This window comes from Centruroides sculpturatus, unplaced genomic scaffold, assembly GCF_000671375.1.
Source record: "Centruroides sculpturatus isolate CEXI.00-Female unplaced genomic scaffold, Cexi_2.0 scaffold242, whole genome shotgun sequence".
Taxonomy (NCBI): Eukaryota; Metazoa; Arthropoda; class Arachnida; order Scorpiones; family Buthidae; genus Centruroides; species Centruroides sculpturatus.
In genome coordinates this window covers 331,977-343,631 of record NW_019384574.1, presented here as the reverse complement: position 1 = coordinate 343,631, position 11,655 = coordinate 331,977, and the positions used below count along the sequence as shown (strand labels likewise).

Genomic DNA, 11,655 nt, shown 5'->3' with positions numbered 1-11,655 from the left:
TATATATATATAAATTTAGTTATATATATATATATAATGATAAATGTAAAAACAAAACAAATTATATTTCGAAAGTTATTTTTAATATACAATTATAACGATGGGCAATCTAGTTTCAAAAACGTTCTAGTGATGAAACGAGACATATCCGGTCAATTGGTCAAAGTCAGCACGTGGCAACCAGAAATATGTGGGGAATAACACAGGAGAGCTAAATGGGTCTTTACAAAGATTCATTTGTCAAAATTCGATTTCACATTATTTGTGTTTCCATTTTCCCAACGAGCAACATATGCGCAAATCTCGCATTACTGCCTGTTTGTAGAGAGTGTCGCCATTTTGAATATATTTTGACGCGGTTCTCGGTTTCACGAGTACCTACAAGCAGTGTTTTTTTAAGAAAAAAAACGTGGTCGAACGCTCATTAGATTACTGAAAATATATTACATGGATAGTACACAAGATTTGGCACGCAAGCAGCAGCAGGACCGTCTTTATAATTTTTTTGCCGATCTTCTATGCTCAACAGAGCGATTCAACGCGGACTGAACATCAAATTTTCAAAAATTCTCTTAAACCTTATAAAATATATAGAAAAAAGGTGGTTGAACGCTGTTCCATTGCGTTCTATGACAAAAAAAGCAATGCCTACGAGTCTAGTTTTTTTATGCGCGCATGATTTCGGCATCTAATACTCTGCGCCAAATTACAACTCCTGACATGTATACTCCTTCATACCTCTATGCTGGTAAGACAACAGGCAATGCGATTTTATAAACAAGACGTAGTGTTGTCAATTACAAGAAAGTAATTATGATTATTCTTGAAATAGGTTTTACGTTATACTTTAATTATAATTTTTGTCGCTGCGTTAACTCTTTGTGAAATTACTTATATTTCGATACGTTGTTTAGATAACATTATATTAGTTCAGCATAATAAAAATAATATTGAAATGCAAGATTTTATAATTATTCCCGATCATACCTTTAGTAAATTATGCCTACCGCGAAAATAGTAGCTCCCATATCTCTGATAACGTCTTCTTCCGATATTAAACCTTGTTTGACATGAAGATCCAACAGGGAATCGATAATACGCTGTTTTGTTTTCATCTTTGGTTCTTCTTCATTATGTGTCTCTTTGTCTAAGGAATGTTGCTGCTGCATTTTTTTCACCAAATTTTCTTTTCTTCTCTTAAACAGCTACACATTAAATTAAATCATTCATTACTTAAATCAAAACACAAAATTCTATTTACTAGTTGAGTTTACCTTTTCGTCGAAACGATGAATTATTTCAATGTCTTTTTTGTAATTTTTCCCCGTTTTACTCATGAAGAAAATTGGAAAAAACCAGTACAATGGATTTACTAACCATACAGGAAAACATTTCACAATTCTAAATTTTAATGTAAATTATTATTATATCAAAAAATAATTAATGCAAATTTAAAGTTTGTATAAGAAATAGAAATAAACTATTGTCAACTATTAAATCTACACAAAATTTAAAATTATATTTCGTATGAAAAACATAATAAAAATCTATTAATTTGATATTATTTAAAATAAAAAAATACATACTTTAAATCATGAATTTGTGTAAAAGTTTATTTTGTATGTGTTAATAAATGCAACTTTTGCATTTTTCATGTTCAAAAATGCTATTTTATATCGTAATTAATTTATTTTTTAGAAATATTAGAAATAAGTTGATGGATTGTATATTTTCATATTATGAATGAATATTTAAACGTTTAGTGTTTGCTATCATAAAGACTTTTTATATCGTAATTAGTTTATTTTTGAGAAATATTAGAAATAAGTTGATGGATTGTATATTTTCATATTATGATTGAATATTTAAACGTTTAGTGTTTGCTATCATAAAGACTTTTCCTATAGTATTCAGGCAATAGGAGAAAAACACAAAGATGGATAAATACTAGTTATTTATTGCGACAACAATACGCTTTGCAGGAAAGCTTTGCTGTCACACTTTTGTCATTCATGTTACAGATTGTCTCAAGTGTATAGGAAATGCATGAAGTTTACGTTGTAAACATTATAACTGATAATTAATGCTAAAATCTTTAATCCATACTAAATGCACACATTTTTTTGTTTAGAAACGATTTCATTTCATAATTCTTCGTGGCCAAGCGGTTCTGTTGCTAAACACTGGAAGTTTGGTCACGGGCTCGGACGTGCTTGCCACGTGGAGTTTACCGAACTTTCTCCACGTTTGTAACACCTGATTTCACTTTTCCAGTTTCCCTTACAAGACCTCACTGAAAGCATTCTTTCCCCTCGCGTAAAGTCTCGCGCACCAGAGAAGGCAACGTGGAACCACTATGAATGTAATTTATCCAGAATACACCTCGGCACGTATTAACCACTTATTAAATTGCACCGGGTGCTCCCTAACATCAGGATTCTGATATGGTACCTAGATAGGTATAGCATTTACACTTCATTTATAATTTACAAAGCTTTAATATTTGGTTAATTGATCAAATAAACGAAATAAATAAAAATTTAGAAAGTTTCATTTTTCTACTATTGAAGTTCGCTGGAACGTTTTAAAAATTTCATCAGATATAAACTAACTTTATATTATTTGATATAGATATTACATGTTAATTACTATTTGAAAAGTGAAGAAATATATCTGGAACTGAATTTTCCATACCTGTGCATTGCAGACGCATATTCTTGATCGTTCGTAGTCTGAGAATGTACAGAAACTCCTACTGCTACGTCTACATAGAAATAACTGTGGTTAATTCAGAATCAGTGGAGAGACACTCAGATGAAAACATATTAAACTGGTTAAGGTATCTTCCTTTAATCTGTGAATTAATGTACAAAAGTCTTTACATAGCAGTAGGACGAACGTCCGCACGTGTCGACAGACAGTAGTTCTAACAAAGGAACAGGTTAAGACAAAGGGTCATAAAACCTTTTGTTTGGTTATTGGGTAGGTCCCTCTAGTGGGTCAAATTGGTATGCGTCGAGAGTATCGACACCTCCCCTCAATTTGATATCACGGTGAACCTTCTATGGGTCCGATACCCATGTTGGCGANTGTGTGTCCGAATTTACCCGACTAATTACCGTAAAACACTTACATGTTTCACGGTAATTACAAAAAATAAACACTTATTTAATGTTCACGTATAAACAAATAATTATTTATAATTCTTAATTAAATATTTTACATTAGAAATACCTGAAATAATATCGAGAGTGCAATATTTCAACCATTCCAGAATATCGAATACTTCATTCTCCTTTAATTGTTTGAGTTTTTCGACTAAAACGTTTGAATGCTCCATAAGTATATCTTGATCATCTTTCAGATTCCAAACATGTCCATGTGGAGCTAAATATTTTCTTCTTTTTCTCCAATTATCGTCAGAACTTTATTTAATTAAATTCAAAAAACTGTGAACAACAATATTTAAGCTGAATATCAAATAATGCATTACCTGAGAAAAAAACTGTTGTGTCCGAGAAGTGGCTTGAAGAAATCATACATAAAACTTTTATTGATTAAACTGTTGCTTTTTAACACTTCCTACAAAACGTTATACTGAATATTTACATTCGTAATAAATATATTACATAACTAGGCATGTTTGATTACCTTTGCAGATTCTGGATGTAAGAAAAAAATTAATTTATATCCAAGTATATTTATACAGGCAAGTTTTTCGTTTGGAAATAGCATAGAGAGTCCCGCAGATACATTTAAACTTACTGAAAATTTACGAAAAAATATTTCATCTATTCATAAACAGTCAAATTACCCAATAAAATATTAATGTCTTACATATGCCGAAGTGTGAATTGTGGTATTGCTTGTCACGTTGAGAAAATACAATGTTCCACAAAAATGGTAAAATGGACATAGTCGGAAGATTCATTTTTAACTCCTGGCCGTTGTCATTATTTTCTGAAAAATTAATGTCTGTTATAAATATAAAAATTGATAATAAGCAATTATTATTGCGAAATCGTCAGAATGAAAAGCAGCAACATTTTTATCATATTCTTATTTATTTAATTTAAAATATAAGCCCTCGACTAAAATTAGTGGTGGGTTTCCCTGTACATCATACTTTTAATTTAACATTACAATCGTCCGGTCATCTATCTAATATTTTTCTGGGAAAAATGTTTGAATTGAAATAATATGACTTTTATTTTCAACGAAAATTCGTAAATCGTTATTCAGGGCTACACGTGCAGAGGATTTACACGGCTTGTCTCGTTCTTCGTATATCTCATCTCCTTCTTGACATTAAGGACAGACATGCACACAGTCAATCGTCAGTAGGAATTCATAGGTCTACAGCTATTTCGAATTACAGCTTAATAATTATGTATCCTATGTCATGAAAGTTTAATATCCGCGATCTGACGAACTTCATTTTTATTAAACTACTAGCTGTTCCTGGTGGCTTTACCCGTGAGGTTTTTGCAAACACTAATTTATATAACGCCTACCGCTGAGAATGATGGAAATTGCCGATAATAACACGAAATATTTTCAATTTGATTAATTTTCTGGAATGTTTACAATCGTTTTGTAATCGAACCAATATGCAATAACAAATCGAATTTAAAACGGTTCGAGCATTGTTTCAATATGGTCTGAGTAGAAAAATGTTTATAAGAAAAATTCGTTTTAATCTTTTTAATATTGTCGATCGTTATGCAATTAAAATTTGTTTAATCGAATTCTGTATAAAATCCTGGTTCTTTTAAGACAATATTTCGTCTTGAAGTAATAATATTTTTAAAAATAATAATAAAAACTTTCAAACATTTACTTTCGTCCAGACACAGATAAAGACTTTCCATACGATATTAAAGTCGAATAATTTTCCTGTTGTTTCCTGTTTCTACATTTATTCAGTGGTGAATAAATCAACACAAGGCAAATAATAAGTAAACTTAATATTAAAAAGAATAAAACATATACGACAATATTAAAAGGAATAAAACGAATTTTTCTTATAATCATTTTTTTGGCTCAGAACATATTGAAATATCGAGAAATAAAAAAACATTTCGGTCTGTTTTTCGTATGTACGGCCTTTAGTGTGTGTGGGTGTTTGTGTAGCATTTTGTTCATTACACTTGAAGCTTGAAATAACTCCAGTGTTTTTATCGAAAGTTTCTGAAATTTAGCACGAAGGTTTGTGTGTTTGGTAAATTTATGCTGTTAAATTTTGGTCGTTGTACGTCTAGTGAATGAAGAGATAAAAGATCGTGTGTCATATCTGATATAATGAACTTAACGGTCCAATTTAATAAAGGATTTATTCCCCGTCGGCATTTTAATTTTTTCGTTCATGAATCCTAGCTCTACCCTCATACAAAGATTTTTACCATTTTATAATAATTCAAGAAATAAAACGATTTTAAAAAAAATAAAATATTAAAACAGATGGCGCCAAACGCAGTTTTTAATGTTGCTGGTAAGATTGCTTCAGTTTTAACGTTCGGTTCAAATTTCTGATGCTTAATTTACATTTTTTAAAAAATAATTTTAATGCATCTCCGACATATTTATGTAAAATTTTTTTTACAATCGCATTTTTTAAAGTATTAATATTATTAGTCTTGTTTTCTTAGGATTAAGACCAATTTTTCTTTGTTATTCTACAGAAATTTGACATTGGTTTTCATACTTGTGTGAGACTACGAACGCTGTTTTTATTTTTTCACTAACTGCGTAGTTAGTGAGGGTGACTTTCGTCGTCTGAAGGTCATGACGAGGGACCACGATGTCACGTGACTTCCATACGTCCGAGCGACCGGACGATAAAAATGACCATATAAGGAAATAAGTTTTTCGACACGCGGTAATAAATCAGGGAGAGATGTCAAAAGACGTCAACAAATTCCCAGATTTTTCCCACGCTGGTCGGGTATATAAAGGGGTCGGATTTTCTACTCGGGGCTGAGCCAGGGCGCTTAAGCCGAAGAAACGCCTCTGCAAACCTCAAGAGCGATCGTCGGGGATGAAACATCGACGCACGATCTTCCAGCACTCTCAGGAGCTACGAAGCTCATAATCGCTGCTCCATGCAAAGATTAGGAGCGAAGGAGCATACACCGTAACAGGACATCGCTCCACGTAGCCTTCAAAGGACACCTCGGATTAGAAGACGACGATCACAGAGTGATTTATCAACGCCCTATAATTGGAGAACGTTGCCTTCGAGGTAAACCCTTGCCATTATTATTTATCTCTCTCTAACGTGAGCTCTCTCTCGGATTTTAGCGTTAGGTTAGAATAGATTTTAGAATACCTATTTATATCTTGATACGCGTATGTTGTATTTATTATCTTTGTGTAAATTTTCTTATCTATTTATTAAATGTGTTCGTTAATTTAAACCTGTGTAATCGATTGGACACCTGATCACGACTTCCGACTCCTCCCCACTCATATTTTTAGCCCTCCTATGCCATTCGACAACCGAGAGCGGGTCTTTCCGGCCTGTGCAGATTAAGCGGTCGTTAGGATTTAACCCAGTGGCCCCCTGCTACTCACACTTGTAAATATAAGTTTATCGAATAATTTAATAATGATATATTTAGTTACCATGTATAAGTTTTAAATACTTTTAATGTTGACAGTTAAAGATATTTTTTTTTCTGTAAACCATAAGCTTGTGTTTAACCACAGAAGTCGCCATCTACAATCTTTTCACCGGATTCAAACTATTCTATTTTCCGCTCGAATAGTTTAATTGGTTTGATCGCCATCTTGTTTTGTAGAGGGGTAGCCTTTAATAAAAGGTCATTTCTGGAATGGAAGACTGTTCTTCCTTGTGATTCGATATAGCAAAATTAATAATATCCTTGGTTTTTTTTTCCTGTTTTTTATGTGTAAATTTGTCAGCCATGTTTTGAAAGAAATTCTTCTGTAAAGCAGTTTGAAAGTCAGTTGATTTGTTTATGTAATTACAAAAACTGTTCATAACTAAAAGACAATATTTCAATTAAAATATGTTCAAACTAAATAATTATTTATATTTAGATTATTTTCTCATCTGATTTTTTAAAAATTCTCTTTGTAAATGATTGAGGTGGAATATTTATCGAAATTCGTGTATTGTTTAAAAGTAAAATTTAGACTTATTGTGAGGAAAGTTGGGCATCTAAATTTTTTTAAAAGTAAAGCCGAAATCAAAAATTTTCATTTCAATAGGAATTTGTTAATAGAATAGATATTTAACAATACGATCTAAGATCATGGAAAAATAGAAAAATGAAGGTAATTGTTGTGCTATTAACTCCTTATTTCTTTCTTATATTTTCTCGAATTTATTCATGCGTGTTACGTTTAAATTTCTATTTTACTGAAAGAAAGAACAATCACTAAGAATGGAAATTTCCTTCGAGTTAAAATTATTATTCTGAATTTTTTAATTTATATCTTTAAAAAATTCGTTTCTTTATACTTTAAAGTAACAAATATATTTTTATTTTTTTTTTTATTTTTATTTTTTCACTTTCTTAAAATTTTATTAACAAAATTTTTGTTTTTCAACAATACAGGAATTTCGATAAATATATTTTTCGTGATTTTGAAATTGCTTTACAGAAGTATTTGTTTCAAAACATGGCTGACGAATTTACACAAAAAATAGGAAAAAATTACCAATATATTTTGAATTTTGCCATGTCGAATCACAAGGAACAACAGTCTTTCATTAGAAATGACCTATTATATAACTGTACGCAGATATTTTGCTAGATTTTCTGGTAGCTTGGTGTCGCGAAAATCCCAATCATTGTAAATCTATCCGAAATTGCATAAATTCCAATTGCCAAAAACGATCCAAAGAATTTATTAAAAGTTTAGCACTTCCGCACTGCTCATCACGAACGTAACTATTTTAAATTTCAACCGAATCTGTTGGTATTTCTTGGAGATATTAATGATCACATTTGGCATATTATCATTAGACTTATGCTGAGCTCTAATATATAGCGCTGTAGCGCTGTAGGATCACTTCTTTCGTGTTAAATTAATGATATTTTAAAATTAAAATAACAAAAAATATTTAATTATTGGCTTACCTCCAGATACAGACGAATTCTCTTCATATTTGTTCGAAGTCGAATCATTTTCCGGTTGCATCCTTTTGTATCTCCACTTCTTTCGTATTGAATATATCACAAAAAGAGAAATAATAATTAAACTTAGCAAAATTTGGAACGAACTCAACAGACACATGGTCAATATTTTTTTTTTATCTGCAGTCTTCGATGCGGTCAGTAATAATAAAATATCTATGCATAAAACAACAAGCGCCGAATAATGCCAATCAGAATCAGAGTTTTTCTGCCACGTGATTTACAGTCTGCCTATTATAGAAGACTAACTTCGCACTACAACGAGAGTTAATTTCTCTTATTTTTTTTCCCTCGAGCTTGAAAAATTTAATTTATATTTTATACTAGTTACAGCATATTTTCATTTAAAACGGCGTCATAATTTGAGTACATTTTGATAACAGTTATATAATAATTAAATACTACTTTATGTTATGGTTGAGTTATTAACGGTAAAGACGTTACCTATACCGAAGACAATACCTACGCCATAACCGGTTCTGTTATTTAGCAGTTGTATTTTACTTCAATTTTTTTTCTTTTTTACTTTTAGAATAATTTTTTCATTTACAAACTTTTTACACTTTACAAAATGGAAATGAAAATTTTACCGAATACAAAACTTTTTCTACAATTTAATTGTATAGTGTAGAACATTTATTTTTGTCAAGACGAAGATTTCATGTAAAATCAAATTTAACATGAAAACTTTACACCGCAATCTTATATTCATTTTTATGTATACTGAGTTGTCCCGACAAATATTTAGTAAAGTACCTGTGCAACGAGGAAATTTATAAAAATAAAAGTTATTTATTGTCGAGTGACCTTTTTAAATGTTATGGAAATTAAACAATTTCATCTTTTTTGCAGTCCATGGTCGCAAAGGTAGCAGCGACATGAACTGAATTAAATTCCTATAGTTTTTATATTGATTATAATTTTTTACGTTACAGTTAAACAAATATAGGGAGTTTAGGATCCAGTATATGAGATCGTCGGTAAACATAAAATACACTTAAATTTTAAGATTTACATCAGCCTGTGTAGTAAGGTGAAATGCAACTATAAATAAAAAAACAGCCCTGAGAGTGGAACAATGGAACTCAGGCATACGAGGATTGGAGATTTTTATGCCTCATCAACAACCTGCCCATGTAAAGGTTTTTTTTTTGTATCTCGTATTAAATGTGGAATTAGGTGCTCCTTTTCTATAAAAGTTCTTCCGAGAAATATTTTTTTCTCATATTTACTTGACTTCAAGCCATCCATCGAGAACGCGTTGCCTTATTCATTTCACAAAATCTATCCCTTGTGTTTTATTCGCAGTAAACATCCTTCGGGGACGATATTCTGCAATAATAAATTATTTTTAATTATTAAATTATAAAATTAATTTGCGATAATAATTTTTGCAATTCGTATTAATATCGAATGTGGTTGAGAATTATTAATATATATTTGCTATTTTTTTCCAATGTCCGAATAAATTAAAACACTACAATTTGAAATAATATTTTAACAATAAGACAAAGTAAAAATGGGAAAATAGTTTAATATGATAATTATTTAAATTATATTTGTTACTTATTTATTAAATATCTATACAACGTATTGATTTTGAAATTATCTATTTTTGTTCAATTAAGAATTGTTCGAAAGATATAATATTGCAAAAAAATAATGCTTTTTAATTAAAATATTTGTGGTAATAACAATTTTTTTAATAATTTAATGTAAAATTGTCAGAACCTACAAGTAAAGATCGGCATTTAATCTCTTTTAACATTTTGGATTTTTCTACCGATTTTTACCTTGTTTAAAAAGTGTTCTCTTAAAAACAATTTAAAAGTTACTTCTGTGGTAGTGTATTAGGAATTAAAAGATAAATTCGAAAATTTAATTTAATTCTTGTAAATACAGTAGAGAGTCGATTATCCGAAGGTCTGTTCTCCGAAACGTCGGTTATCCGAAAGAATTCCAGTCGACAAATTTAAATTTTCGCCAGTGCTATGATGCTGTAATCTTTGGCTATGTCTTAGGCTACTCAAATATTTTACGTTTTTGATACTAAATTAACTTCCGAAGTATAATATTTTATTGTTTTTATATTTTTCAATATATTGATTTTGTTTGTACAAAATAAAAAAATAATTTTTAACGATACAATAGTCTTTGTTAGGCTTAAAATCGACGAAAATTAAACGCGAAGCGATACGCAACGTAGAAAAATTTCAACACGGGATAAATTAATGTATTTTTTCGTACATAATTGGTTATCCGAAAAATAAGTTATCCGAACAACCCCAGTCCCCAATTGGTTCGGATTAACGACGATCTACTGTAGTCTAAACTACAATTATGAAAAAAATACATTTTAAGTATCACAATTTTTTTTTTAATATTATCTGATCTTGGACATTTAAGAAGTTCAATATCTTAATAACTGTAGCTCCAGTTTGTCAAACGATTTTTTTTCTATCTATCCACCTTTAAATAAAAATAATTCTTTATACGTTAAGAAATAATTTTCGTAAATTACTGTGTTCGATTCAGGCAGTTATATCCGATGGTATTTCGTCTATAAAAATTAATCCGTGAATTCTTTTCTTAGTAAAATTAATTTATCATTGTTTTTTAGCTGATAATTGATGCTTTTTGAAAGAATCTATAGCCCAAATTTCTCTTGAAAAATTAATTTTGTAATCAGTGCTACCCAAACCACTACCACTACTTTTACACCATGCACTTCTATGCACAGGTTTTTTCCAGCGAGTTTTAGTAGAATTTCTAGCTAATAAACATCCAAGAACAGCCAGTATTTCGTCATCAGATGCCATGGCTAACTGACTGACTGAGAGGTTTACTTCTTCGTGTGTGGGCGATAGGAAATTCTGAATTACCACAAGGTCAGGCATGCACGGTTAATCTTCAAAGGATTTACGTAACGTTCATCGCCGCCTTAAAGTTAATAAATGGCATGGCCTGTCGCGGTTTGGAACTGATACTCTTTGTAGACAGGCAAACAAATATGGCAATCTTATACGAACTACTGAACACAGAAATGAAACGCGAGTAAACATGTAATCAATATGCATGACATGACTATCATTTTCATAGAAATGGAAGAAATATACAGTACATTGGCTATCACACTGGGGTATACCAAATAAGTTGTGAGGGAAAATTTTTAAGAGAAAGATTATGAAGTATGTATTGTATATGTTACAGTCAAAACCCGTTTTTAGTTAGAACGCGTTTTAACTAGTTGAAACTAGTTTATACTGAATGTCTCTGTTAAAACCCGTTTTGTCTACTTAAAACTAGTTTTAACTCAAATTCATTTTTGACTACAGTAAATTCTAGTTTTAACTAGACAAAATCGGTTTTGTCTGGTTAATTTACTGCTGTAGGCCTACATGTTTTGACTTTAGACAAAACTAGTTTTAACTTTTAACATTAGTTAAAACTAATTTTAGCTACATAAATATGTTTGGGGGAAATAAAGTTA

The 11,655-nt window shown here is 30.5% G+C and overlaps 2 protein-coding genes across 2 annotated transcripts; both read right to left on the bottom strand.

Moving 5' to 3' along the window:
- Positions 1-771: 771 nt before the first annotated feature.
- On the bottom strand, positions 772-2,710 carry LOC111624263. Its single transcript, XM_023367072.1, has 3 exons — positions 2,695-2,710; positions 1,275-1,401; positions 772-1,205 (listed from the first exon to the last, which is right to left on the bottom strand). The coding sequence occupies exons 1-3, from the start codon at positions 2,700-2,702 to the stop codon at positions 990-992; spliced, it is 351 nt and encodes a 116-aa protein (XP_023222840.1). The 5' UTR covers positions 2,703-2,710; the 3' UTR covers positions 772-989.
- Positions 2,711-3,048: 338 nt separating this feature from the next.
- LOC111624285 lies at positions 3,049-9,417 on the bottom strand. The gene is made up of 7 exons (XM_023367096.1): positions 9,398-9,417; positions 8,109-8,187; positions 3,838-3,960; positions 3,652-3,764; positions 3,494-3,582; positions 3,224-3,425; positions 3,049-3,111 (listed from the first exon to the last, which is right to left on the bottom strand). The coding sequence occupies exons 2-7, from the start codon at positions 8,167-8,169 to the stop codon at positions 3,049-3,051; spliced, it is 651 nt and encodes a 216-aa protein (XP_023222864.1). The 5' UTR covers positions 8,170-8,187; positions 9,398-9,417.
- Between the last annotated feature and the right edge of the window lie 2,238 nt (positions 9,418-11,655).